Here is a 24,134-nt window from a genome sequence, read left to right on the forward strand (position 1 = left end):
GTTTTGCTAACGTGGATGCTGATCCTGCCAGTCTTCCGCACCCTTCTCCCACCCTGGTGGAAATCCCAGCCCCATCGGTCTTTCTTCATGAGCCCCTGTTCCTTTCATCGTTGTAGTTACCTTTCTCTCTGCATGACCCTCCGTGCAGAGACCAGAGCCATGTGTGGAACAGACGTTCTCTCTGGCCACGTCCTTCTGCTTTTTGTTGTCTGTTTTTGGCAGCTGCCCCAATTTGAGGCATTGCTTGTGGAGGGCTGTCATGTATGACTTGGCAGTCTCTTTTCTGAGTTGTAACTGCCAGTTCTGGGATCAGCATTGCGTAGGCCTGACTTGTGTTGCTTTTCCCTAGATGCATTATCTTGTGTTATCTGCGCTGAAGCTCCTTTGCTTCCTAAAGCAAGTAGAGGCCATAGGGGTTACTTTCTCTGCAATGTACAGGTAGTGACTTTGAAATGTTACCACGGTTCCTATCGAGTTGATGTACTTAGATAGTTTTGATGAACTTACACAGTTTTGCTTTTACAGAAATTTCTCCTGAGAAATGGTAACAGCCATTGCTTGTTTGTGGTTACTCTGTTACTGGTTGGAGGGAAGGAAGATTAATTTATTTACTTTTTTTATTTAGCTCCTTCAAGCATTTTCAGCGTAAAAGGAGATTGTGGAGGAACAAAAGTGTGTGCTTGTGTTAGTGGGAGCCTCTGCTGGGGGGTGTGGGGAGGGGCACCACCACTGCTTGAGTGCGGAGTAGGAACACAGCTAGCAGATTTCAGCAGTCAGCATGGCAGCTGTTTTCAGGCTTTTTAGTTTGCTTTCCGGGAGTTGTTTTAAGGCTTGGAGGTTCTTAAATCAGTCTATAGCATGAGTTGGTTACGGGTTATTTTAAAACAAACACATGGCCGAAGGAATGGGTGGGTTTAAGCAACCTGTGTTCCAGGACGGTCACCACCAAAGGTGCCCCTTCGGGGCCGGGTGACCTCACGCCATCTCTGAAGGGCCAGTCCAGCATGTCCTGTGTCTCTGGTCTAAGGAGGGAGGAGGGCCTGGAGCAGACAGCCAGCCATCAGCCTAGCATCTGTGACATGTCACTAGAGCTGACTGCTGAGTCCCTAACGGACAGCGGTCAGAAGGCGAAGGTTCCTCTGCCCCATTTCTAGCGTGGTTTACTTCTGTGTTTGCTCGTGGGTTCTGTTGGAGGCAGTACAGAGGGATGGAGTTGAGTGAAGTGTTACATATTATGTAAAACAAACCATGTTTGTTGTGAAACAAAATTTATAGTAGAGCATTAGAAAACAGTGCTAGGTGGGTGTAAATAGGTTCTGGAGTAGGCGAACCCACTGTAGCCCGCTCGAGGAGGAGGATATTAGCAAATGTCCCTACCTGTTTGCTTGCTGAGGAATTGCTGTGTGATACCTGACATGCTTCCTAGTGCCCTTCAATACATGCTTTGAGATTGCCATGGATAGTAGGATAAATTAGACTCAGCCTAGAGAAGAGATATTATTTTAAGCTTTCCCTTTTCCTCTTCGAGATTTCATGAATAGCCAAAGCCTCCATCTGTATCCGTAAGGCTGACTGGTCTGTAATTCACTTCAGCGCCAGGTGGCTGGGTCAGACTAGATAGTAGGGCTTTGTATCTTGCCTCAAAGCTCCAGGATGCCTGTGATTCTCCAGGGTATTTTTTACTCTGTGGCATTTTCAGAGGCTGCTTTGCTGCTTTTAACATGCAGATGCTTAAGAATATTCCATGCCATAAAAGTTATGTTAAGTGTATTTAATCACTTGAATTTACAATTTCAGGGAAATAGCTTAAACTGTACTATTGCTATCCGTACTTGAGAGGAGCTGGAGTAGCTTGCTTATACATCAGGTTCTGATAACTGGTGTCTGTTTTGTAGAGAAGATATCAATGATGTTATTTAGCAGGCAGGTGAACAGGAGGAGATGTCACGAGAGTCGTTATTTCTTCGTGTCAAAGTGAAAGGGTTGGCTTGATAATTTGTCCTCATAGCTGAGTAACTCTGAGTCACCCGCAGTAAGACTTGACTGCTGAAGTCAGGTTTGAGGTAGCTGGGATATCCCAGTCTGTAATCTTTTTTGTTGTTGTAAAGTTGAAATCCTTTTCCCCTTGGGTGGGGAAGCAGTCTGTCCTTACTATGAGTTCACCTGGAATTCCCTCAGGGGTGGCTTGCACAGCTGGGCTACATCTCTCATCTGCCTGAAATTCTGTAGAAATTAGCACATGCTACAGGTGTTGTGACAGTATTGCCTCCCGGTAGAAGTTGTGGCTTCATCTGCACTGCTCTGTCCAGTAGTCTCTGAGAACAAGGTAGTTGCTGTTCATGGTGTCTGCTTATGAGAGATTTTTTTCGTGACACCCTGAGGAACGCTGCGGAGGAGAGGAAGGAGAGACTCCAGTGCTGCTTGTGGATGCAGTTATTTGCAGAGTGGAAAAGTCCTGGGCATCCTTTGTCTTGCACCGAGGAATTCAAGCAGAAGAGATGACATGGGATCTTTCTTTGCAGGGACCTGCAGGCATCCTTAGAGCTGAGAAGATTTAAAGAGTAAACTGAAGAGAGAATGAAAGCAAGAAATCCCAGGAGGGTTTCTAAGCAAAAAGCAGAAAGCTGTTTTAAGTGTAGGGAATGGTGTGATGAAGGTGAGAAGTCAAGGGTGAGCAAAAGGTATGAGGCAAGTAGGAGCTGGATGAGAGCAGGGCTTTGAGAAGATGAGTATGCAGCTACAAAAGTTAGGAAACTAAAGGAGGAAACTGCCAGAAGAAAAATTTCTGTGGTTGAAAAGACCATTTTGTCATCTGCAGCTGGGTGTAAGGAGAAGCTTCCTCACAGTGAAGCAGTCCAGCATTGGAACAGGTGGCTCAGAGGCATTGTGCAGTCTCTGTCGTTAGAGGGTTTCAAGACCAGACTGAACCAAATCCTGAGCAACCTTGTCTGATGTAATGGCTGATGATCCTGCCTGGAGAAGGAGGTTGGACTAGAGACCTCCTGAGGTATCCCCCACCCTAAACTGTCACATGATCCAATTTGTGCTAAGCACAGGAAAATAGAAAGCTTTAGGAGTGCCTTTATTCAGCCTGGCTGAATTTTGTTCTTCGAGATGACCCTGCCCAGAATATATGGGCATTGTTTGGTTTCACAATACTTAAAACCAACACAGAGATTAACTTTTGAAAAGTTCCCTTCTTAAAGTGCTAGACTGAGGAATTACATGTATTAGTGTAAGGTTGGGGGGGGGGGGGTTATGGTGAGTAAAACTCTCTTAAAATTTCAGAAGAAATGGTCTTCCCCAGTAAGGAGCTAAGGGCAGAAACTCCTGAACGGCTGCTATGTTCAAAGACAATGAGTTTCACAACTGCCAGACCTAGCTGCTGACAATGTGTCCCAGGAATTTGTTTGAACACTTAGGTTTTTTGGGTGGCGGTGTTTTTTTTTTGTCAGCTAGCTTTGGCATGACTAGAGAAATGTTTATAAACATCTCAAGTTACCACGAAGTTGCAGGATTCTCTGTCTGAAAGGAAGTCTGTGTAAAGAACCTGGATTCTCTGTGTTTGGAAGATGACAGACCATTGTTTGGACCCAACAGAGAGAACAGGTCGTTGCTCACTTGGCTGTTCTTGAGGTTGACTCAGGAGGGGTGGAACTGAGGGAGCAGTTGGCCAAAGGTGAGGGTGCTGCTGAGCCCCTCCCCGGGATGGGCTGGAGGCACGATGGGGCTGGAGGCACTTGGCACAGCAGCCTGTGGCCCTGGGGATACTGAGTGCTTGCAAGACGCAGCCTAGCATCTGACTCAGTTTGGAAGGGACGTACAGATTGCAGTTGCTGCAGAGCAGTGCATTAGGCATGGTCAATTGGGGAGAGAAATAAAAAGATGCATATGAAATCGTCTTTGTTGCTAACATGTCAAAATATATGAAATGCATTCTGGCAAAGTGGGAGGGAAAAGGTTAAGCAAAGGTACTGCATATAGTGTCACAGTTACAGCCTCACCTGGGCCTCTGGCCAACAAAGCCAGTATTTCAGGTTGGATAGGATTCAGAAGAGGCTAGCCCTCTTCTTCCCTATGTTAGATCTGGCTATTGTCTCTGAAGAAACTACACTGGAAAACAGAAATGAGAGAAAAGCTGAGTCGAAGTGTCACCTTTAGTGCTGCTTTTCTGTGGAAACAGAGAAAATGCAATTGTTCTCCATCTGTGTATAACTGAGTGAGAAAGATTGTGCCACACGTTTTCTTCGAGGCTGCTGCAGGCATTGGAGCCAGGAGGATCACTTAGAGTGCAGTGGATGTTGTTGTTAGCCTTTTTGGCTCAAAATGATGGGGCATTGCACAAAGGAAACTCGATAACCAGGTTAGCTTTTTCTCTGTGAGGAAAGCTGTTATCTGTAGGGCTTTTTTTACATCCTGCTTTTTCAGGAAGTTAGTATTGGCAACTCCCTTAGGCAAGACACAGAATTAGATGGGTCCTTCTTTTTGGTCCAGAATATCTGCCCCTTTATTGCTACCAGCAATAGAGAGACTACCATTTCTGTGCTTATGCAATGACTGACATTATTCATCGTGATGCTGTTAGGAAGTTAGAGCACTTACGTGCATTGGGCTCAACACACAACCTCTGGAGTTGGCACAGTAGGCAGATTGCCCTTGCTGTGATGAATGTGTTAACTTCAGAAATGTTGTCTTCACCTTGTGGCCTGTTTTGTAGTTAGTCGTTCATAGAACCAGTAAGGCGATTTCCATTGCTCCAGCATCTGCTTGCCTAACCCAGATGTTTCTTAAGCAATACCAAAATATGTGCGGCGCTTGCCATGTGTAAATGTGTGTGTGTGTGTTAATCAGAGGAAAAGGAATGAACCCTTTGTGGCTGATTCCTCTGCTTGCAATGCTGAGAGGGAAAGCTGGAATGCTGACTGAGCCATCAGTGGTTCTGCGGACAAACCATTTCTGCTTGTTACTGACCAAAGAGACTAAGGGAACGGATGAGTTTGTAAGGAATAGTCAGCGTGAGGTTAATGTGTCATCTGTTGATTTGTTGAAAGTTGGCAAGGTATACGTTTAATATCTCCCTCCTTCAACCGTTTCTAAAATGCACTCGTGCCCATCAAGGACTAGCAGTGCAGAGGTCCTGAGCTGATTTTTATGAAGCTGAAACACTGTCAGGCTAACTGTCTGCATCTTAGGGATAATAAAATGGAAGTCCACAAAGCTGCTGGTGAGGAAGAGATAGATTTACACAAATACAAAGCAGAAATTGGAGATGATCAGTCTCCTGTGATGGAGAGCCTTGAGCTCTCAGAGGCTCCTGTATCTGTCTGAGATGAGAGGTGATGCGTATAGCCCACTGTGTACTGATCAGAGGGGAACTAATTGCTCAGCTGTTTGCCGTTCTCCCTTGTTAGTCTGCTCCCACAGCCTTCTCACAAACACCAGCTATCGGGGCTGTGCAGAAGCTGCAGCTTCACTCATGTGACTCGTGGGATGTTGGGAACCACTTACGTATCAGCCAGATGTCACTGCCTGACTGCAAAGAGCACATGCAGTTATTGAGGGTACTTTATTCAGCAGTGTAGGAAACTCCTTGCTGGGAGTTCGAGATTTTTACCCATTAATATTTGTCCTTTTCATTTAGGCTTATTTACCACTGATTTAACTGTATAAACTGCAGAGGCTAGAGGAGCATTAACCCAGGGTTTGCTGTCCGAATACACGCAAATTCCAGGCTGCATAGTTAACAGCAGATTCTTTTTCTTAATTGAACATGCTAATTCCTTTTCTTTCCACCTCAGGTTTAAGAGATCTGGGCCTGTGTTGCTGAGAAGGTCACTCTCTGGGCTTATTGGAGCTGGCAGGTAAAACAGTGCAGCTTGCCTTGTGTCCTGGCCTTAGCAGCTTTCAAGTATTTAGCCTTAAAATAAGTAAATACATGTTTATGTTAGAATTTGGCAAATACTAAGGTGTGTTTTGCCAGGCATCTTTTATCAAAGCTGTCCGCAATTTTGAGTTAAATTTTTAGTAATTGGAAGTTAAAATCTCTTGATGTTTTGTATGGAGAAGAAAAGTAGAGTGTTCTTGGGACCAGAGAAGGCTTTTTCTGGTTTTGCCAGATTAACCATGACCTGGAGCAGCAAAAGGATGATTCTCCATTTCAAAGTGCAAGGGGGAAGTTGCTCACCCTCTGCAACATACCTTGAATTCCTACATTCAGTTTAGAGCCGGGGCTGGATGGAAAGAATAGTTGTAAAGAAAGAAGCTAGGTATAGAATTCACAGTTCTTTTCTAACATTTGTGGTTTTGAAGCAGTGGTAGAAGCAGCTTCAGCTTCTGCTTTCACAGTAAAGGTTCTCTAAATATCCTTTAGGAAATGGCATTTCAGTTTGTTACCAGATTCCTGCATGGACTAATACATTTCCCATTTCTGCTTTCATTATCCTCTGCATCTTCGGTGAATGATTACAAAGCAATGTATAGGAACCCAATTATTGTAAGTGAAGTATGGTTATCGTTGGTGTCAGTTGATGTAAGAGAGCAGCTGTAGTTCCTAGACACAGAGATGGATATTCCCTCTGCAGCCCATCCATTTACGTTACAGTATCATGAAGTGTAATGGGAAATTCTTACAGAATGCCAGCAGCTACCATGGATTTGGGAGGAAACAAGGGAGGTAATTTTGCAAAGAATCGGATGTTTGAATTGCAGATCACATAGCCAAGGGTTCTGCTTGCCTTGATGATACACTTCATGTTCTTCTCTGTTCTGCTTTTTCATAAGAGCTTCTTGCACATAGTTACCTTATGTAAACCTGCCTGCTGGGAGTATTACGGGATTGCTGCAGTTTCGGTCTTTTTGTTGTCTTAGTGATCCATGCAGAGAAATACAGCATCAGAAACCCAGGAAGAATGGTAAAGTAAACCTTTGCTTTTGTGTTTGCTGTAGAGAGAGGAAGTTTTATTGAATTATTTGCCATTTTAATAGCTGTAAACTCTTATGAGTGTCCATTCAGATCTACTATCTGTAGTGATTGAGACAAATACTAACCTGAGGAGGAGGAGCTGCACTGGCAGGAAGTAAACATCTGTTCTAGCTGGCATTCTTTGTTTTGGAGATCTTAACATTCTCATGCTCAACTCCTGAACCAGTTCTGATTTTATTTAAAAAAAAAAAACAAAAAAACAACCCAAACGAAACAAACTGACCCTGCCTTTTTGAGACCTTACTGATGATACATTGATCTAAACATTGACTGAATCCATTTTAGTCTGCAGTTAAATACGACGGGCAATACTGCCTTGTTTCTGGAAACGTAATATTGTGTAACTATAGCATACATCCTGTATTTCTAGAGGCCCTGCCTTCCTAGACACTGGCAGATGTCTCTAGACTGTGTTTAGTGTTTATTTTAAGTGAATTAGAAGCTTTCAGAAGGTTCAGTTGGCAATTCGGCCTTGACAAATATTCAGACATTTTGATTAGGCCTGGTGTTAATCTACAGTGCCTACTGCTTGAAGGAGAAGCTTTCAGAAACATCTTCCAAGATGGCAGGTTTTGAAGTTTGCCCTTTGACAGAAGGACTGACAAAATCCAGTGAAGACTGCTTAACTGGAAAAGTGCTGTTTGTAGTTTGGTAGATTTACTGAGGGATTGGAAGTGAATTCTGTTGATGCAAAACACCTATAGGAAGCAGAAGACTAGACTGCTTAACTTGAATTGTCTTGGGTGAAATTTAGCTAGATAAAGATCCAACACAGGAATGCATCTGTTTTAATGGATAGATGTGCATAAGCACAGAGGAGCGCAGATCACAGAGCACTAGTTGATTGGGGCACACTTGGATGAGTCATTGACGGGATGTAGTAGGGATGTAGCCAGCATCGCAGATGTGCTCGTACTGTGTGTCCAGTTTGGGAGACATTGGGTTGTAGTGGAAGAACATGAGGAGGAGGGTTACACAAAGTTGTGAGAGATGCCAAGTCTCTTGTTCATGACTCACCATGGCAGTGTTAGTTTGTACTTGCTGCTCCGTGACTAATGCAGGGGTTATTCCTGAGTGTTCAAAGAACATTGGAGGTTACTAGTTCAGAATTTTTACGTATTACATAATTTTTTCGCAATGACTGACTCGTTGGGTCAGTTTATTTAGCAGGTGATAAGTGAGGGAACTGTAGCAGGGTATACCTGCATTGGCTCAGCTGCCAGTACAGTTTGCTCCTGTTCTAATGACCTCTTGAAAAGATTTATCTCCTTTCAGTGTCAGAGAGAGCACAGCAGTACCTGCAGGCAGTCTGTGAGTCTTAAACAGAAAACCAGTTGATAGGTGGGGGTATGGGATTTATTTTGTGGATTTAAAAGAAAATCTGTTATTCCCTGAAATCTCATTTTACATGGCTTTGTGTACAGGAAGCAGTATCTGTTATCTATAAAGCACCATGCTGTAGGCTGCATGGAAACAGAAAAGGCCAACCTGGAAGAATCGGTCTTTACGTGTGACACACACTCTGAGGCACATTTGTCCCTATATACCTCCGTTTTTCTGAGTGCAAAGTGGACATAGCATCGCCCAGCAAAGACAAACGGTTAAAGACAGTTCTAATGTCTTATTTTTCCCTAGCTGCTTAAGTCTTTCAGGAGTCTGTCAGTCAGTAGCATCAGCAACAGAATGTTGCCCTGTAGTAGGAAGGAACACTTGCATCATCGGGAGAATGAATACCTGGATATATATTTACTGAGATAGGATTCTTGTATGGCAAGGCATGCCTGAAAAAGCAGGAGAATGATACTACATTGTATTCCTCCAACTCTTTTTGATTTGTAACAAAATTCACTTTCTTGTATATGCTGGTTAGCTACTATACAAGTTCTCAGTATGATGAAACTGAATGTTTACAGATTTTTCAGGAAGACTTTGAAAGAAAAAGTATATAATGCAGAGTGCTTTTTTTACCTTGGACAGAACTCTATGTCGAATATAGGCCCCAGGTTGTGTGAGTTTGTCCTGCATTCTCACATAGGTGACAGCAGATTCTAGACATAGTTAAAACCTTGTTAAAGTGATTTTTATTTATTTAATGCTTGCCTGTGATTGTCACCGAAAATCCGGGAATAGATCACCGTGGTTACATGATGATACTACTACTGCTTAAGTTTGCTGATGCAAGGTGGCAGATCTCAAAGGGTTCAAGACTGAGAACAGATAAATGTCTTCCATATGCCATAATGTGTTAAATCATGAGAAATATTCCCTATTCCGAAGCAAGAAGAAACTGCCTTACTTTTAGTTTCACCAGGACGTAATTGAAATTGAATTTTATCTCAGCACATAAAAATATTCCAAATGGAAGAAAATTTTTCTGCATTCTTATGTAAATTACTTTGTGTGTTTCTCTAGGTTACAATGAAGACACAGTCTCTCAGAGAAGCAGCTATAGTTTGGAACCTTCTGTAGTGGGGGAATATAATGTAATATAATATAATATAATATTCTTTCTAAAAGGGCTTATGCTCATCAACTGGAATACAGTTAACTTGGGGTGGTCTTTTCAGTCAGGAGTGGTGAGCTTCACTGTTTGTAAAACCCGCCGAAACTACTCTATCATTATTTTTCAGATGCAGCAGACATTCATTATGAACATATCTGTGTTCAAGACTTGCCGTAGATGTGTTGCCGTCTTCGTGATGATCCCGTCCACTGCCCCTGCACAGTAACTGCACTGCGGAGTGCAGAACTGCACTAATTGATGTATTGTTGATACACTGCTATGGAAACACGTTCTGATGTCACTTTTGGTGTTGTCTTGTCAGGAGGCTATGGATGCTTTCAGCATCTTGCAGCAGAAAGTTGCAATCTGGAAAGATTTGCGAATGGTGTACTATGAGTCCATCATCTGGAGGAATAAAGCCAGTGGAGTTAGCCCTTGTGAAAATAGAGGGTAAAGATTGACGACCTAGGGTGTGTCTCTGGGTCACCTGTACTAGTGAAAAATCGGGCAAGATAAGCTTCCTTCAGAAAGAATGTGGTGTTAGATCTATTTTAGCATGGATTAGAGGAACTGATTTGTTTTGAATTGATGCTACCAAGAGGCTGTTAAGGAGCTGAAAGACCATGGGCAGTTTAGAGGGCTTATCTCCTCTTGCCCCAGGACCCGTCGTGCCTTTTGGTGTGTGCACTTTAGCTGAAGAAGTCAAATTCACTGTACTTCTCGATTTGCAGTCCCTCAGTTTAGAAGGTAATTTAGAAGGCTACATTCCCTGCCTCATCAGACACAGAATCTTTCTCCTGATGTGGAGAAAAATGCTGTTAGAACTGGAGCCCAAGGCACTGCTGATTCATGCACGTTATCTGTCTCTTGTGCTCTGAAATCACTCAGCACAAGCAAGACTCTCCGGCTGCAGTCTACCCCACCCTATCTAGACCTTCTAGAAAATATACTCTTGTTAAAAAAAAGTAGTGACACAGAGGAGTCGGTAGCTTATTGCTGAAGGATTTGAACATAGGTAGTGTTATACTACAGGAAAGCCCTCCCAGTAGCAAGACTTGTGGTGAAATGAGTAGCATTTTTAGAGGAAGGAATATTGAAGGCTCTGCAGACAGTATTGAACACTAGAAAGCTAGCAGAAACATGCACACGAATCACTCCTGTGTGATAATGACCATCATGAAATGAGAGGCTATTGATACCGTGAAAAGCCGGAATTGAAGACTCAATAGTCGGAAGACTATTAAGCAGGTATTCTTTATTACGGCGCCGGGCACACAGGGGATCTCTCCTCCAAATGTGTGCACCGAAAGGACACACTTACTAGGTATTTATGCTATGTTAACGTACACATCATTACATTTGCAAGAAATGCTTATCATAGTTTTACCGAGAACTCATTAGTATATGGTAATGTCCGTCATGCATGTTTATTTGGCATCTCTTGGTGATCGGCGGCGTCTTCAGATTATCCTGCAGCCTCCTTATCGCTGTAGTTTGTATACCTGTTCTCCCAAGGCCCAGCCACTTAAAGGGATTATTCAGGAGTCCCTTATCTTGCAACTGTCCCGTCCCAATTATTCACAAAGAACCAAGACTTGTTTTGGTTGTGCAATGATTCTGACCACCTGAAGTGATAACATCCCCTACGTGTTACATTTGTTACATTTACAGTTATCACTATTAAGACTCCGCGTTTACCTAAAGAGAAAACGTATGTGCTGTTTTTTTCAATAAGCTGTGAGAACATCTTGAAGTCTTCACTAAAACCTCTTCCAAACAAATGGAAGCTTTCTCTGAGTCCAGTGTGCATTTTTTTGGTGGTGGATTGGTGGGTTTTTTTTGCCTTGCCAATTCCTTTGTGAGTTGTGTAAGTACACATGCAATAACCTTTATGGTTAAGAATACTAAATCTTTGCTATTTTTTTCTAGTTCAAAATTGTAAGGAACTGTGGGGACTAGTAGAGCATTGTGCTGATTACTTAGGATGTAGAGATTTCAGTGAGAATAGACAAGCAAAAATCATCATGAGAAGGGGAACAGTGGAAAGAGGCATCCCTGTTTGATGCTCAGCAGAGATGAAATGCTGTGTCCAGATTAAGGAGCAGACACTTCAAGATTCTGCTTCTCCAGTTATCCAGCTCAGGGACCTAAAATAGCGTGCTCTGTCTGCCTGCTGGCACGCATATTCCTTTTTTTGTCTGTGGAAATGAAGCAGGGATGGAAAATGAGTTGCTAGCACGTGCCTAACTCCTACTAGTGTAGGACCAAATGGTGGCTGGAGCAAACACGCATTGAGACATAGCCTAACTGTTATAGATTTTGCACCACGAGTTTAAAGTAAGACCTTTGAGGCTGCCTTGTAGACAGTATGGGAAGGGAAGAGAGAGATTAATACTTCTGAAAAAGTTTTCGTGAATGTTTTGTCTTTTGTATCTATTCGTGCTTTTATTGCCTAGATGTCTGAGCAGGAAGAGAGAATTCACTGTTAACTGTCTTGCCTAGCTGTGGCAATCAGGGAACAATTTGTGGCCTTTTCTGTTGTTGGTAGTGTCTGTTTGAATCATCTGCTTTCTCCTTAAAGGGACCATTGAGCTTTTTCTTCCACTAGCTAAGTGATTATAAGACTAGTGGAGAGGAGTGTAGGTATTTTCCTTTCAGCAAAGGATGGCGTAGTAGATCAGGTGGCTATTAAGCACCCGCTCTGCTTGAAGAGTGCAAGGAAAAATTAAGAGCTTGGCTTTGTTTTGGTTCACTCTCTGGGTTTACTCCTGAACTTGGTCTACCAGACACGTGCTCCCAGAAGCTCTGAGTCTAGCCAGACACAGTGACGCGGAGGTAGGCATTGTTGCTTCCAGACTGTGATTTTTGATGAACAAACATTTCTTGCCTGAAAGGAAGAAAAAACATAACCTAAACATGAAAAGTTTTCTTAGCAATTCTGTGTTATGCTTTTGTCACTAGTGCAGGAAATGCCTGAGGGGTAGACAAGGCTTCTCATGAACTTTGCCGTTTGCACTTCCTGTGGTCAACTTAAAATACAGTGCTAAACAACATTTAGAAAGTTTTTAAAGAGGCAAGGTTAGCAAGAAATGACTTTGAACTTTACGTAGATAGTTGAGAATCAGCCTCTACATTTCCGCATTATTGCTACCTTAGTGAAACTCCTGGCTTCTTGTTGGGAACGGTGGATTTCATTGTACAGAGTGAACTGATGACCAATACTAGTGTTCTAGTCTCAACTGCAGAGTCAGCTGGGAGCGAGGGCCAAGCCGGTCTCAGTCTCTAGCACCGCACAGTGGTGTGCGGGACTCGGCGTGCTGCACCTACCTAAGCGCTCTCTTTCCTGCTCGTTCATTGTGAGCCGAATGCTTTGGGCTATTGGTTGCTGCAAACCACAAATGGGAAGAGAGAGCTTTTCTAGAATCTGTTTCGTGTCTGAGGAGCTGATTCACAGGATGGTTGCTATTTTCTGTGTCACAATTTGTACTCCGACTCACATTGCTTTTTTCCAGTTCAGTTTGCCTTCAGCTGCAAATATGCCTATGAGGGTAGGAAGTTACATTTCACAAGCACTGCTAATCTCTCATATGTAGCTGCAATTGTAACAGCTACTTTTTAAAACAGACATTCTCTGATGATTCATCCCCAAAAGTGTAACCAGACTTGGCTAACTGATATTGTTAAACACCAGGGTTTTAGCAAGAGCATCACAGTTTACTGCCATTATGCTGTGGTTACTAAAGATGAGTAAAAGCGTGCAATATGTAGGTTAGTGTTGTATGAACCTAGATCCCACAAACATTAGAATTTGGAGCACTACATTCTTCCTCTATGGTTCATAACCATCCTTTTGCAATCTGAAAAATTCATTCATGAGTAGTTTTACTCTGGTTTTATCACAACAGGGGCTAATGGCCCCTTGATGGTTTCTGACCATCTTCTCCCATTCTTCTAGGACCGCATGAATAATGAAATGAACTTCTTGGCACACGGCATAGCCATGACTGGGGAATGACCTTTCGTTTCCAGATTCAACCTACATACTATCATGAACCACTTACTTTAAAGAACAGGTATTAAGACTGAACAGGAGTAGAGCTCTAGGAGAGATGAAGTTTACTTTTAACTTGCTTAGAGTACGCGTTGCAGAAAATTACTGTAGCATATGTCTATGAATTATATACCATTTGGATGGAGTTCAATCTATAGCAGTACTTAGCATCTAGATAGAAGTTTAGCACTGATATGCCTTTATTCATACTCAGCTAAATTCCTGAGGGGGGAAAAAACCCAAACCACAAGCTCATAAGGTGCCTGGAAGACCGTTACATAGATATAGGTAGTGTTTTAAAAACATTTTGTCATATTCATTCCTAGGTGTTACCAAATGGTAGATAACATTCATCTTTGTAATCAATAATTTTGAGTGTTTATGCTTATAAATATAACAGTGCGGACTTTACTGTCATAACATCAGCAAACTGTTATTTGCATTCAATTGCATTGTAATAGGCTGTTGGAAATATGTCCATAATGCATGCGTAAAAGTAAATATGGCCAGTGAAACAGCATGTGTGTTTGTCCTCAGTACCCTGAGCCTCACCACTCTCCTACTTGCAGTGTCTCTTTAATCAGCTGACAACAGAGCTTGTGTCACAAAGCAATCAGTCTTAGAAATAGTTTTGGTCTTGTAGGAATCCTGCCGAAAGACTGTAAGGTCCACGTAGATGGTCTGGAATAGAAGTCATATCCTAGTTCTCTGACTCACCCCCATAGATGAACAATTTTATGACTTAAATAATTGCTTATGAATCATCTGGAGGGCTGTAAAGGAAGATGTGTGGCACTCATTTTTGTGCCAACACTTTTCTCTGACTGATAGGATATTAGTGAATTGTAATCAAGGGAGAAGAGCACTTGCATGAACATCTGCAGAAGCACAGAGAGTGGAAGTGAGACAGAACATGGAATTTCTTTGCTTTTGTTTTCTTGTTAGAATTTTTTGGCTTTGTGTTACCTTTTCATGTTGGTATTTCTTTCCTTGAATCATTGACCTGCTATTCATGTCTTGATGATTACATTTCTGTCCATGATTTTACTTTTTCTTATCTTGCATAGCTTTAAGCTCATATGCTTTCTCACACCTTAACAGGAGTCTTCTCAGCACAAAAGAGCTGAGGTCATACACCTAAGCTGTATTAAATTAGGCTTTGGATCACAGATGGAAATGTGATGCTGAGTGTTACAGAGCGCTAGAAGTGTCCCCACTACATTATTTGTTTTAAAGTCGTCTGCACGGTGAGATGAGCACAAGATCTCTGTGCTCTGCAGAGGTGGGGTTTCTTTAGACTCTTCACAAAATGTATTTCGTATTTGTGCTGTGCTGCTGCTGCTGCATGCTCTCAGATTTCCCTTCGGAGAAGGTTCAAAAGCTGAGGGGTGGTGTCCTAATGGAGCACAGCTCATTTCTGTCACTGAGGCTCTTCTTGCTAACTTTTGCCCACTTGTTTGCATGAGAGCATGAGTCATTACTGTTTACTTGGTGTCATCCAGCTGTAATGATTCAGCTCTGACAAGCTGTATTTACAGTCAGCCAAATGAAACGCACAAGTACACATATCTAAAGCAGAGGGCTTGTCCTTCTGATTTTTAAGATAAAATATGGTGTTATGTTCTAAAAACCATGGTGGGCATTCCTATTTAAATTCTGTGTTAGCCAAGAGACTAAGATACATGTAATTCTTGAGTAACATGGCAGATGTCCAATGTTCCAAGAAATTTTGCTGGCAAATTTTTTTATTGTATCATGGTCTTTTCTGAGTAATTTTGAAGAAAAATGAAATATCTTTCGTGTCATACATGATCTTAGGTGGCACTATGAGTACAATGTAAATTCTAAATTGCTTGCATTATTTCTGTGACAGGAGGTCAGTACATTTTCACATAACAAGAAATTACAAATCTGGTACACTAAGAGCCCTTTTGCAGTTTCCCATTTTGTAAAATTGAGTTATTTTGTGGAATTAGAATGGAATACAGTAATATTGTTAAAGCACTCTGTGTCGTACTACCTGTTTGCAAGTTGTCAGTGGTGCTGTTTCAGTCTCCAAACATAGCTTAAAATGCTGTTCGAATAGGATAGCATGGGATATAAGATAGCTTATATAGGAAAAAGTTTTATTTCCTCACATAATAGTATTGACTTGGGAATGAAAATCCTGCTGATTTGTCAAAATATACCCACAGTCATATGGAAACTTGAAGTTTATTTGAAGACTTTTGACCATTTTGAAGTGAAGAGTCTGGTCTGGCTTATCAGGTCTGATCTGTATAAACCTGAGCTTTGCCTCATAACCTAGAGGATTCAGGAGTCTACTGGCGTAGGTTGCTGTGAATGACAAAGCTTATATCCAGTGATGAGGAGAGCACTTGTGGCCAGAATAGCTGGCCCAGGAATGCTCCCGTCAGCTTTGTGAGGAAGATTTTTGAGTCACGTCCAGGGATATTCAGTGCGTCACAGAGTTATGTGGCTGGCTGTTTATAGGCTGGAAAGTTCTCAAGAAATCTATGCTTTTCCAGTCAGATGCGTAATCCTGCTGCTGCCTTAGGTCAATGGTAGATTTTTTTTCAGCCTCTTTAATGAGACCACGAGTTGGATACAGGCTTGCCATCTCACAAGAGTGCACAGGTTGCTCTCCAGTTCGAGTGGGGCTCCCTCGCTTTTAAGCAGTTATGGAACAAGTACTGCTTCCTTTATGTGTAAGCAACTCAGAAGGTGGAAGGTTTGATTAATACGTGTCTGCGCAGTTAGCTGTGGTGTTTTGTGTGGTGTTTTTTTTTTTTTTTTTCTTCCTTCATCCAGATTTAGAATTCCCCTGTGTATGCCGGAAAAGGTGTCACTTTTTTTGAGGTTATGGTCTTTGACAAAGACAAAATGTCCCAGACTTTGCAGGCACACCAGTCTCTTTGGGTCCTATAGTTCTTGATTAATCTGCGTGCTGTGCTCAGGAAGAGTCAGAATGGGAAGGATTTGCCTCTCCAAATATAGACTTCTGCTTGGGAGCTGGTTGTCTCAGTTTCCTTGCTAGTTGGTGGAGAGAAGCAGGTGTTGCTGGGGTATGACTCATCCCGTCCAAGACTGTGTCCCAATAACTGTCTGGCCTCTCAGACCATCAGAAACAATGAGGTCAAAGTTTCATCAGAGCAGGACTCATTCATGCCAGGACTATATATTCTACGTTTTCTTTATGAGCTCAGAGCATGTTCGCAATTAGCTGAAAATTACATTATGTTTATTTGACCCATGTATATTCCTCTTGGAAAAAATAACTTGATTACTATTGTGATAGGTTTTCATTGGCTGAACTTGGTGTTTTTTTCCCTTGTGTTAATTGAATGGAGGAAGAAAATATGTTCAGGTTAAGAAAGTATGGCACTTTTTAGCAGATTAGGTGGCTAGGTGGCTCTCCAAGTGAATTCATACTTTGTTGACCGAGAGCAAAGCTGCAGGTTGTCAATTCATAACAAGCCAAGAATAAGAGTCTTATTCCTGTTAAACGGTTGTTTTTACTTTACCTTTGTGCTGGCAAATGCAGATTCTGGAGAACTCTGACTTTGAGAGTCTTCACCATTTCAAGCGGAGAGAAGTTTTGTGTCATGAGAAGCTCTGCATGCTTATGGCGATATCTTTGCTATAGCTCTCATTTTCAGTGTGATAAAAGGCTGGTCCTCAAGGGTAGTCTCAAGAGATTAATCTTTCTCCATTAACCAGTCTTGGTGAATGAATCCTGGCAATATTCCTCTGTCAGGACCTTGATAGAATACTCTGACTTCCAACATTTCTTCTAGGATGTGAAACCAGACTGGAAGAATTGCTGGAGTGTTAATTTAGTACCTGGTGTCTGTCTCCTGGAGGATGTAAAAACTGGAAATCAGTAGTCTCCCACTGGAATCTCGGCTTGAGTTGAATAGATGACTGACAACATCTCTGTTCTGCAGTGGGGCCTCCCTGACCTTCTGTTTCCTGTTGAGTAGTGGAAACAACAAAGTAAACATTTAACTGAATGTGGCAGCCTGAGACAATTGGCCCCATTGTAGAAGGCATGCCAGTCCCTTCTCTCTCGGCATAAATTCTCTTCGCTGGCAATGCTAATAGAGCTGTGGTGGAAGAAAGCCAGGCCTTTCATTGGGCAAGACCTAAGTTTAAGCAGAAGTAGTGTGTGGCTTGGTCCATGCAGGTGTCCTGGATGCATCAGGGCTGTTGAGGATTGCCCATGGTCAGAGCCCTTTCAAAAGTTATTTTGTTTGTAGCATAGGAAATTGATTTGCAATACTGAAGTCTTCAAAGCTCTGCTATGGGAGTTGGTGGGAGTGGTTGGATATGGCATAATTTTTTTTTGCTGATACAACCATTCCAGGGTGGAATTGCTGAGATTTGTTCCTAATACAAAGAGGAGTCATGCTTGAAACTCGTTTCTTGATCTCATAGCACTGCCATGACTCTGCATTCCTAGCTGAGGTAGGCTTCTCAGCGTGAATAAACCCACGAGTTCTAAAATGCTATAAATTCACCCAAACTTACCGTTTAGCCAACTCAGCTGTAAGTAGTCTGTTCCCTAGTTCCAGGCCCACCAGTTCATACCAGCCTTCAGCTGTGCTTTGTGGTGATCTGTCATAATGTTGGAGCCTGCATAACCTCCTGCTAAAGACAACCTGGCTAATACTGGTGCGCTACCGCTGACCTTGTGTATTTCCAGATACAGTCCATGAGAACATTTTGTCCTGCCTTTAAAATACTGTCTACTGTACATGTAAGTAAACATTACAAGTAGAAAGAGGCAGTCTAAACATACACTCATTTTAATGGTAGTTCTGCCCATCTGATAACTCTGCTGCCCTACTTTATTAATTGTGGGCTATTTTATTTTAGAGCAGTTTGAGTAAATTGCTTTTAACCAGATTACATGTCCGTAAGGATGGTACATGTTTAATGGACATTTAACACATTTAAATTTATAAGGAGTTTTACTTTTTCCTCTTTATTGTGCTAGAATGCAGGTGCCAGTCTCTTCTGACTTCCTGTAATTAATTTGATAGTCAGACTGAAGCAAATCCACATTTGGAATACTGTTGCTTTCAAAGAATATGGGTCTTGTGCAAAAAAAAAAAAAAAAAGCAGTGTATCAGCTGCATGGAGATCTGCCTTGTATCCATCCCCTGGTCCCCAGAGAGCCTTTTGCTCTCTACAGCACCTGCATATTCTCTCTCTGTTCAGAAAGTAGTCTTGTGGAGTATTTTAGTTTGCTTTTATTATTGTTTTTATATCAAGTCGAAAAAGGATATTTGAAGTGGTGTTCATATAGGTGAGGTGCACTTTAGTATTATCTGCAAATTTTCTGCTTGCTTTAGTTCTCGATTAATTTTGTGTGCATATCTAATTAGTATACTGGTAGTTTCTCTGCAGATGTTTCTGCCAATGTATCTTTGCAGTAACATTTCTTAGTGAAATGGGTCTGTACAGACAATCCTTAACTCAAAAAGTTGAGAGAGCTAGGGACCAATGATGTCTGCATATGGTGCCACCTCCCCCATGGAGCTCTAGCTGCAGGCAGCCCTTGCTTTGGGTGATTGTTGAAATTCGTTACTTCTGTCATGTATGCAGAATTAGAGTGTTTTGGGGAAAATGTAAAAAAAATCAACAAAAGAGGTGGTGTATGCTCAGCTGATCACCGAGCCCTGCCATTTTATGAATGGGAAAGTCTTAGTTAAGTGTTTCGGACTCCCTTTCTGGGTCCAATTTCTTTTCACTGAGACTGTCCCCTAGATGGTTTTCACAAGCATGTATTTCCCAAGCTGTTTTATAGAGGGACTTCAAAATGTCATTTACTTCAATCTCCCAAGTGCCTAGCCTGGCAAAGCAAGCTGCCACTTCTCTGTGAGAAAAATTAAGCGCTTTAAAACTGACACTTCCCCAGTTTTTCAAACATATTGCTCCTCTGTTTATTCTTCCAGTACCACCCAATGTAAATGAGTTCCCGTTAGTCACACAGGAATTTTTTTATAACCTGATTTATTCTCAGTCCAGTGTTCATTAAATTGTTTTATCTTTGTGTTTATAACATCATTGTACATCCGCTCTTTGTCAGGTGGACACCTATAAGCTGCCTAAGATGTCTTGCAGATCTCTTCAAATTTTCATGACTTAGAACTGCCAGAGTCTCATGCCTTCTGTTTTGTGAGGCTCCATTTTGAATGAGAATTAGCTTCAAGAGCTGTAGTTCAGACAAGCAGTTCTCAATTACTGAGCTGTCATTGAAATTAATTTTCTTCAAGGTTTGTTGCTTTCTCACACTTGCCATCATGATCACTGCTATGCTGAGCTCTCCTAATTTTTTTAGTACTGCCTGCTAATGAATCTTTTAGATGGACTTGTTGGATTGCGACTCGATGGGTTTTGATAGGTGTATTAAAAGTGGACTGTGCAAAAATATTATAGTGTGTACAAATCATAACACCTATTAGTTCTGCTCTGTGGCTTAAAATGGACCCCTATGTTTAAAGAGAAAAGGAGTCTGAACAGCTGAACTGTTTGAGCCGGCCGACTCCTGGCAGTGAATGTTACAGCCTAAGGCTGGCTTTGCTGGAAGCACAGACAGGACAAAGCCACTCCTGTGTGTTTTTCTTCTTCATTGCAAACTGGTTAATTCCTGAAGTAGAATTTTGGTTAGTGCTAGGCATGAAAATCCTATCTTGCCTTTGCTCGTATGGATGAAGGATTATGGGAGGAGTTGGTATTGCCAATGAATGCCAGATGCTGATTGATGCTGCTTTAGTCACTTAAAACTTTTTTATGTTTATGCAAATAAGCTGCTGTGCCCTCTTGTTCTTACCATGCTTGAGGTCATGGAGAAGCTGTCTTGCAGAAGCAATGAAACCAGACAGAACAGTATCTTGTGCCTATACGTGCTGTCATGCAACAAATTTAATTGTGTGTATTTGCCTTACTTTCTGCCTTTGTTTTATTTTGTCACTGTAGTTGCACTGATTTTTTCCAGAGCTTTCTGAGTCTTATTCCTAATACTACAACATACAGGCTTCCCTGCCTGTATTGCTCTATTTTTGGGTAACTATCTCTAAACAGAAAATATTTTCCAAGGGGGGGGGGGAAGAAAAAAGAGTGAATTGACTTTAGGGGCTAGAATGTAAGAGAGGACTCAACTCACGTGAAGATATTGAAAATGTTTTGTACTTTTGTGCCTTTAGGCAAATAGAATCATAGACTAGTTTGGGTTGGAAGGGACCTTTAAAGGTCATCTGGTCTAACCCCCATGCAATAAGCAGGGACATCTACGACTAGATCAGGTTGCTCAGAGCCCCATCCAACCTGATCTTGAATGTTTCCAGGCATGGGGCATATACCATCTCTCTGGGCAACCTGTTCCAGCGTTTCACCACCCTCACTGTAAAAAAAAAAAAAAAAAAAAAAAAAAAAAAAAAATCTTCCTTATATCCAGCCTAAATCTACCCTCTTTTAGTTTAAAACCATTACCCCTTGTCCTATTGCAACTGGCCCCGCTAAAAAGTTTGTCCCCATCTTTCTTATAAGGCCCCTTTAAGTACTGAACAGCTGCAATAAGGTCTCACTAGAGCCTGCTCTTCTCCAGGCTGAACAGCCCCAACTCTCTCAGTCTGTCCTCATAAGAGAGGTGTTCCATCACTCTGATCACTGTTGTGGCCTCCTCTGGACCTGCTCCAACAGGTCTGTGTTCTTCCTTGTGCTGAGGGCTCCAGAGCTGGATGCAGAACTCCCAGAGCAGAGTAGAGGGGCAGAATCCCCTCCCTCACTCTGCCGCCCACACTGCTGGGGATGTAACCCAGGATATGGTTGGCTTTCTGGGCTGCAAGCATGCATTGTCAGCTGATGCCCAGCTTTTCATCCCCTAGTACCCCCAAGTCCTTCTTGGCAGGGCTGCTCTCAATCCCTTCATTCGCCAGCCTTTATCAATACTGGCGGTTGCTCTGACCCAGGTGCAGGACCCTGTACTTGGCCTTGTTGAAACTCATGAGGTTCATATGGGCCCACTGCTCAAGCTTGTCCAGGTCCCTCTGGATGGCATTCCTTCCCTCAGGTGTGTCGACGGCACCACTCAGCTTGGTGTCATCTGCTGAGGGTGCACTCAATACTGCTGTCTGTGTCATTGATGAAGATATTAAACAGTACTGGTCCCAGTATGGACCCCTGAGGGACACCAGTTGTCACCGGTCTTCATCTGGACATGATACTGTTGACCACTACCCTTTGGATGCAACCATTCAATCAATTCCTCATCCACCGAATAGTCTGCTCGTCAAATCCATATCTTTCCAATGTAGAGAGAAGGATGTTGTGGGGGACCGTGTCAAAGGCCTTACAGAAGTCCAGATAGATCACATCCATCACTCTTCCCTTGTCCACTGATGTAGTCACTCCATCATAAAAGTCCACTAAGTTGGTCAGACAGGACTTGCCCTTGGTGAAGCTATGCTGGCTGTCTCGAATTACCTCTCTGTCCTCCATGTGCCTCAGCATAGCTTCTAGAAGGATCTTTTCCATGATCTTCCCAGGCACAGAGGTGAGGCTGACAGGTCCAGGGTCCTCCTTTCTATCGTTTTTAAAAATGGGTGCAGTGTTTCCCTTTCTCCAGTCACTAGGGCCTTCACCTGACTGCCATGACTCTTCAGATGTGATTGAGAGTGGCTTCGCATAGGCTCTTTGCTGCTCATGCTAGGTGTTACCTGAATGCTGTGTGTGGTTGTATATCTGTGTGTGGCCCTTCTGTGAGTGTGCAGCACTGTAAGTTACATTCAGTGGTTTTGCTCACATGTTCTTTCCTTACTTGTTCCAGAGATCTACTCTGCTTTAGTCTTTCATCTCCAAAAGACTATTTAACTTCTCAAAATTTAATGGGAGGCTGTGCAGATGGATGGCTTAAAAACTGTTATTCAGCTCCTTCCCTCCGGGGAAGGTTTACTGGTATCTTGTTGGCAAGAAAAACACAGCTTTCTTTCCAGAAGCAGAATTTATGGTCCTTCCTGCCTGTTTAAATTCATTCAGACCTTCTGGAGTTCATTCCACCCTAAATTTTCAGACTTGAAACAAAACAGTAGCATTGATTTGTTTAGACCTATGTCAAGTGAGAGAGTTTTTAAGCTGATATTTTACAAATGCTTTTCTGCTTCTCTAAATAAAGAGCTTCGTAGGACTGACTCCAGGGTGGGGTTTTTTTTTTTGATACACCATAGCATTATTGCTGAACTTTTGGATTGTCTCCAGTTTTTCCAGGAAAGCTGCATGTCAGGATCAAAGTTTGAATATATGTGTGTGTGTATATATGTGTATGAAAACAAAAAACAACCAAGTAAAAAACCCCATAAGCCTTCCTTTGAAGAAAAGTATTTCTTTTGTTAGTTTTAAAGAATTATTAAATGGACATTATTTGAAAAATTAAGGTGATTTGTCACTAGTGCTTCTTACTGGGAGGTGATTATTCTGTGATTTGAAATTTGTGAACACTGTCTTGGGCTTCTTCCTGAGGATGTTTTTCCAGCTCACACTCGCTCTTTGCCTTCAGAAATAACTGTAAAAATTTAGGTTTCTCTGGTGTCAGATCACAGTGGTCTTCTCCAGATTTAAATTCTAATAATTTTCTTTTGCAAGATCCACCTGTCAGAGAAGTTTTCTTACTTACAAAGTTAGCTTTGTAGAAGGCTGAAGTGTGTGGTGCTTTTTAAGTGAAGTTGCAGAAAGCTTTTGGAATCTAGAAGCATTAAGGCAGGACAAGAGACAGACAAAGGTCTTGCGCTGCACAAGAACCTCACAGAAGTACAGAGTTGCTGGAGGGAAAGCGCATGTTTTGGGACAGGGTAAGGGGGTTTGGATAACAGAACTTTGGAGAGGAGGGGAGGAAATAGCTACAAAGATGGTTAGGGGACTGGAGCATCTCTCCTATGAGGAAAGGCCAAGGGAGCTGGGCTTGTTTAGCCTGAGGAAGAGAAGACTGAGAGGGGACCTTATAAATGCTTATAAATATCTTAAGGGTGGGTGTCAAGAGGATGGGGCCAGATGCTTCAGCTGTGCCCAGTAACAGGACAAGGGGCAATAGGCACAAACTGAAGCAGAGGTTGTTCCATCTGAACAGGAGGAAGAACTTTTGTACTTTGCGGGTGACAGAGCCCTGGAACAGGCTGTCCAGAGGGGCTGTGGAGTCTCCTTCTCTGAAGATACTCAAAACCCACCTGGATGCAGTCCTGTGCAGCCTGCTGTAGGTGAACCTGCTTTGACAGGGGGGTTGGACTAGATGATCTCCAGAGGTCCCTTCCAACCCTTGCCATTCTGTGAAATGAAAGACAGAGACTGTCCTCTCCTGCACCTCCTCTCCTGGAGAGGAGAGAAGGTATGTACAAGCCCAGATGTTTTTCAGCCTGTGAAATTTAACATTTATTTTTATTCCTGCCTTTTCTCCAGTCTTCAGCAATTCAGTCATCTATACGTATGTGCTGCCCCAAGGATCTCTATTTGCTCTATGTGGAAGTGTTAACAAAGCCATTTCCTTGTTCTGTCTCCTGTAGTTCTAAAAAAGAACAGCAATTTAAACATGCTACAGGAGGTTT

General features: G+C 42.4%; 1 protein-coding gene across 9 annotated transcripts in view; it reads left to right on the forward strand.

Moving 5' to 3' along the window:
• The window catches only part of SLC45A1 (solute carrier family 45 member 1), a 79,617-nt gene that overhangs the window by 12,322 nt on the left and 43,161 nt on the right, over positions 1-24,134 (forward strand). For 3 of the 9 annotated variants that reach the window (XM_075437466.1, XM_075437462.1, XM_075437460.1), the window contains exons 1-2: positions 5,800-5,861; positions 23,663-23,917. The exons of 3 other annotated variants lie outside the window; for them this stretch is intronic. Coding sequence is in view for 2 of the 6 variants with exons in the window: in XM_075437460.1 (XP_075293575.1) it covers positions 23,822-23,917 (96 nt within the window). In the remaining 4 variants the exon portion in view is untranslated. Of the gene's footprint in view, positions 1-5,798; positions 5,862-23,662; positions 23,918-24,134 lie in introns of those variants that run through there. 3 more of the 9 variants (XM_075437467.1, XM_075437465.1, XM_075437461.1) reach the window with 2 other exon arrangements.

Source organism: Opisthocomus hoazin, chromosome 16 (genome assembly GCF_030867145.1).
Source record: "Opisthocomus hoazin isolate bOpiHoa1 chromosome 16, bOpiHoa1.hap1, whole genome shotgun sequence".
NCBI lineage: Eukaryota > Metazoa > Chordata > Aves > Opisthocomiformes > Opisthocomidae > Opisthocomus > Opisthocomus hoazin.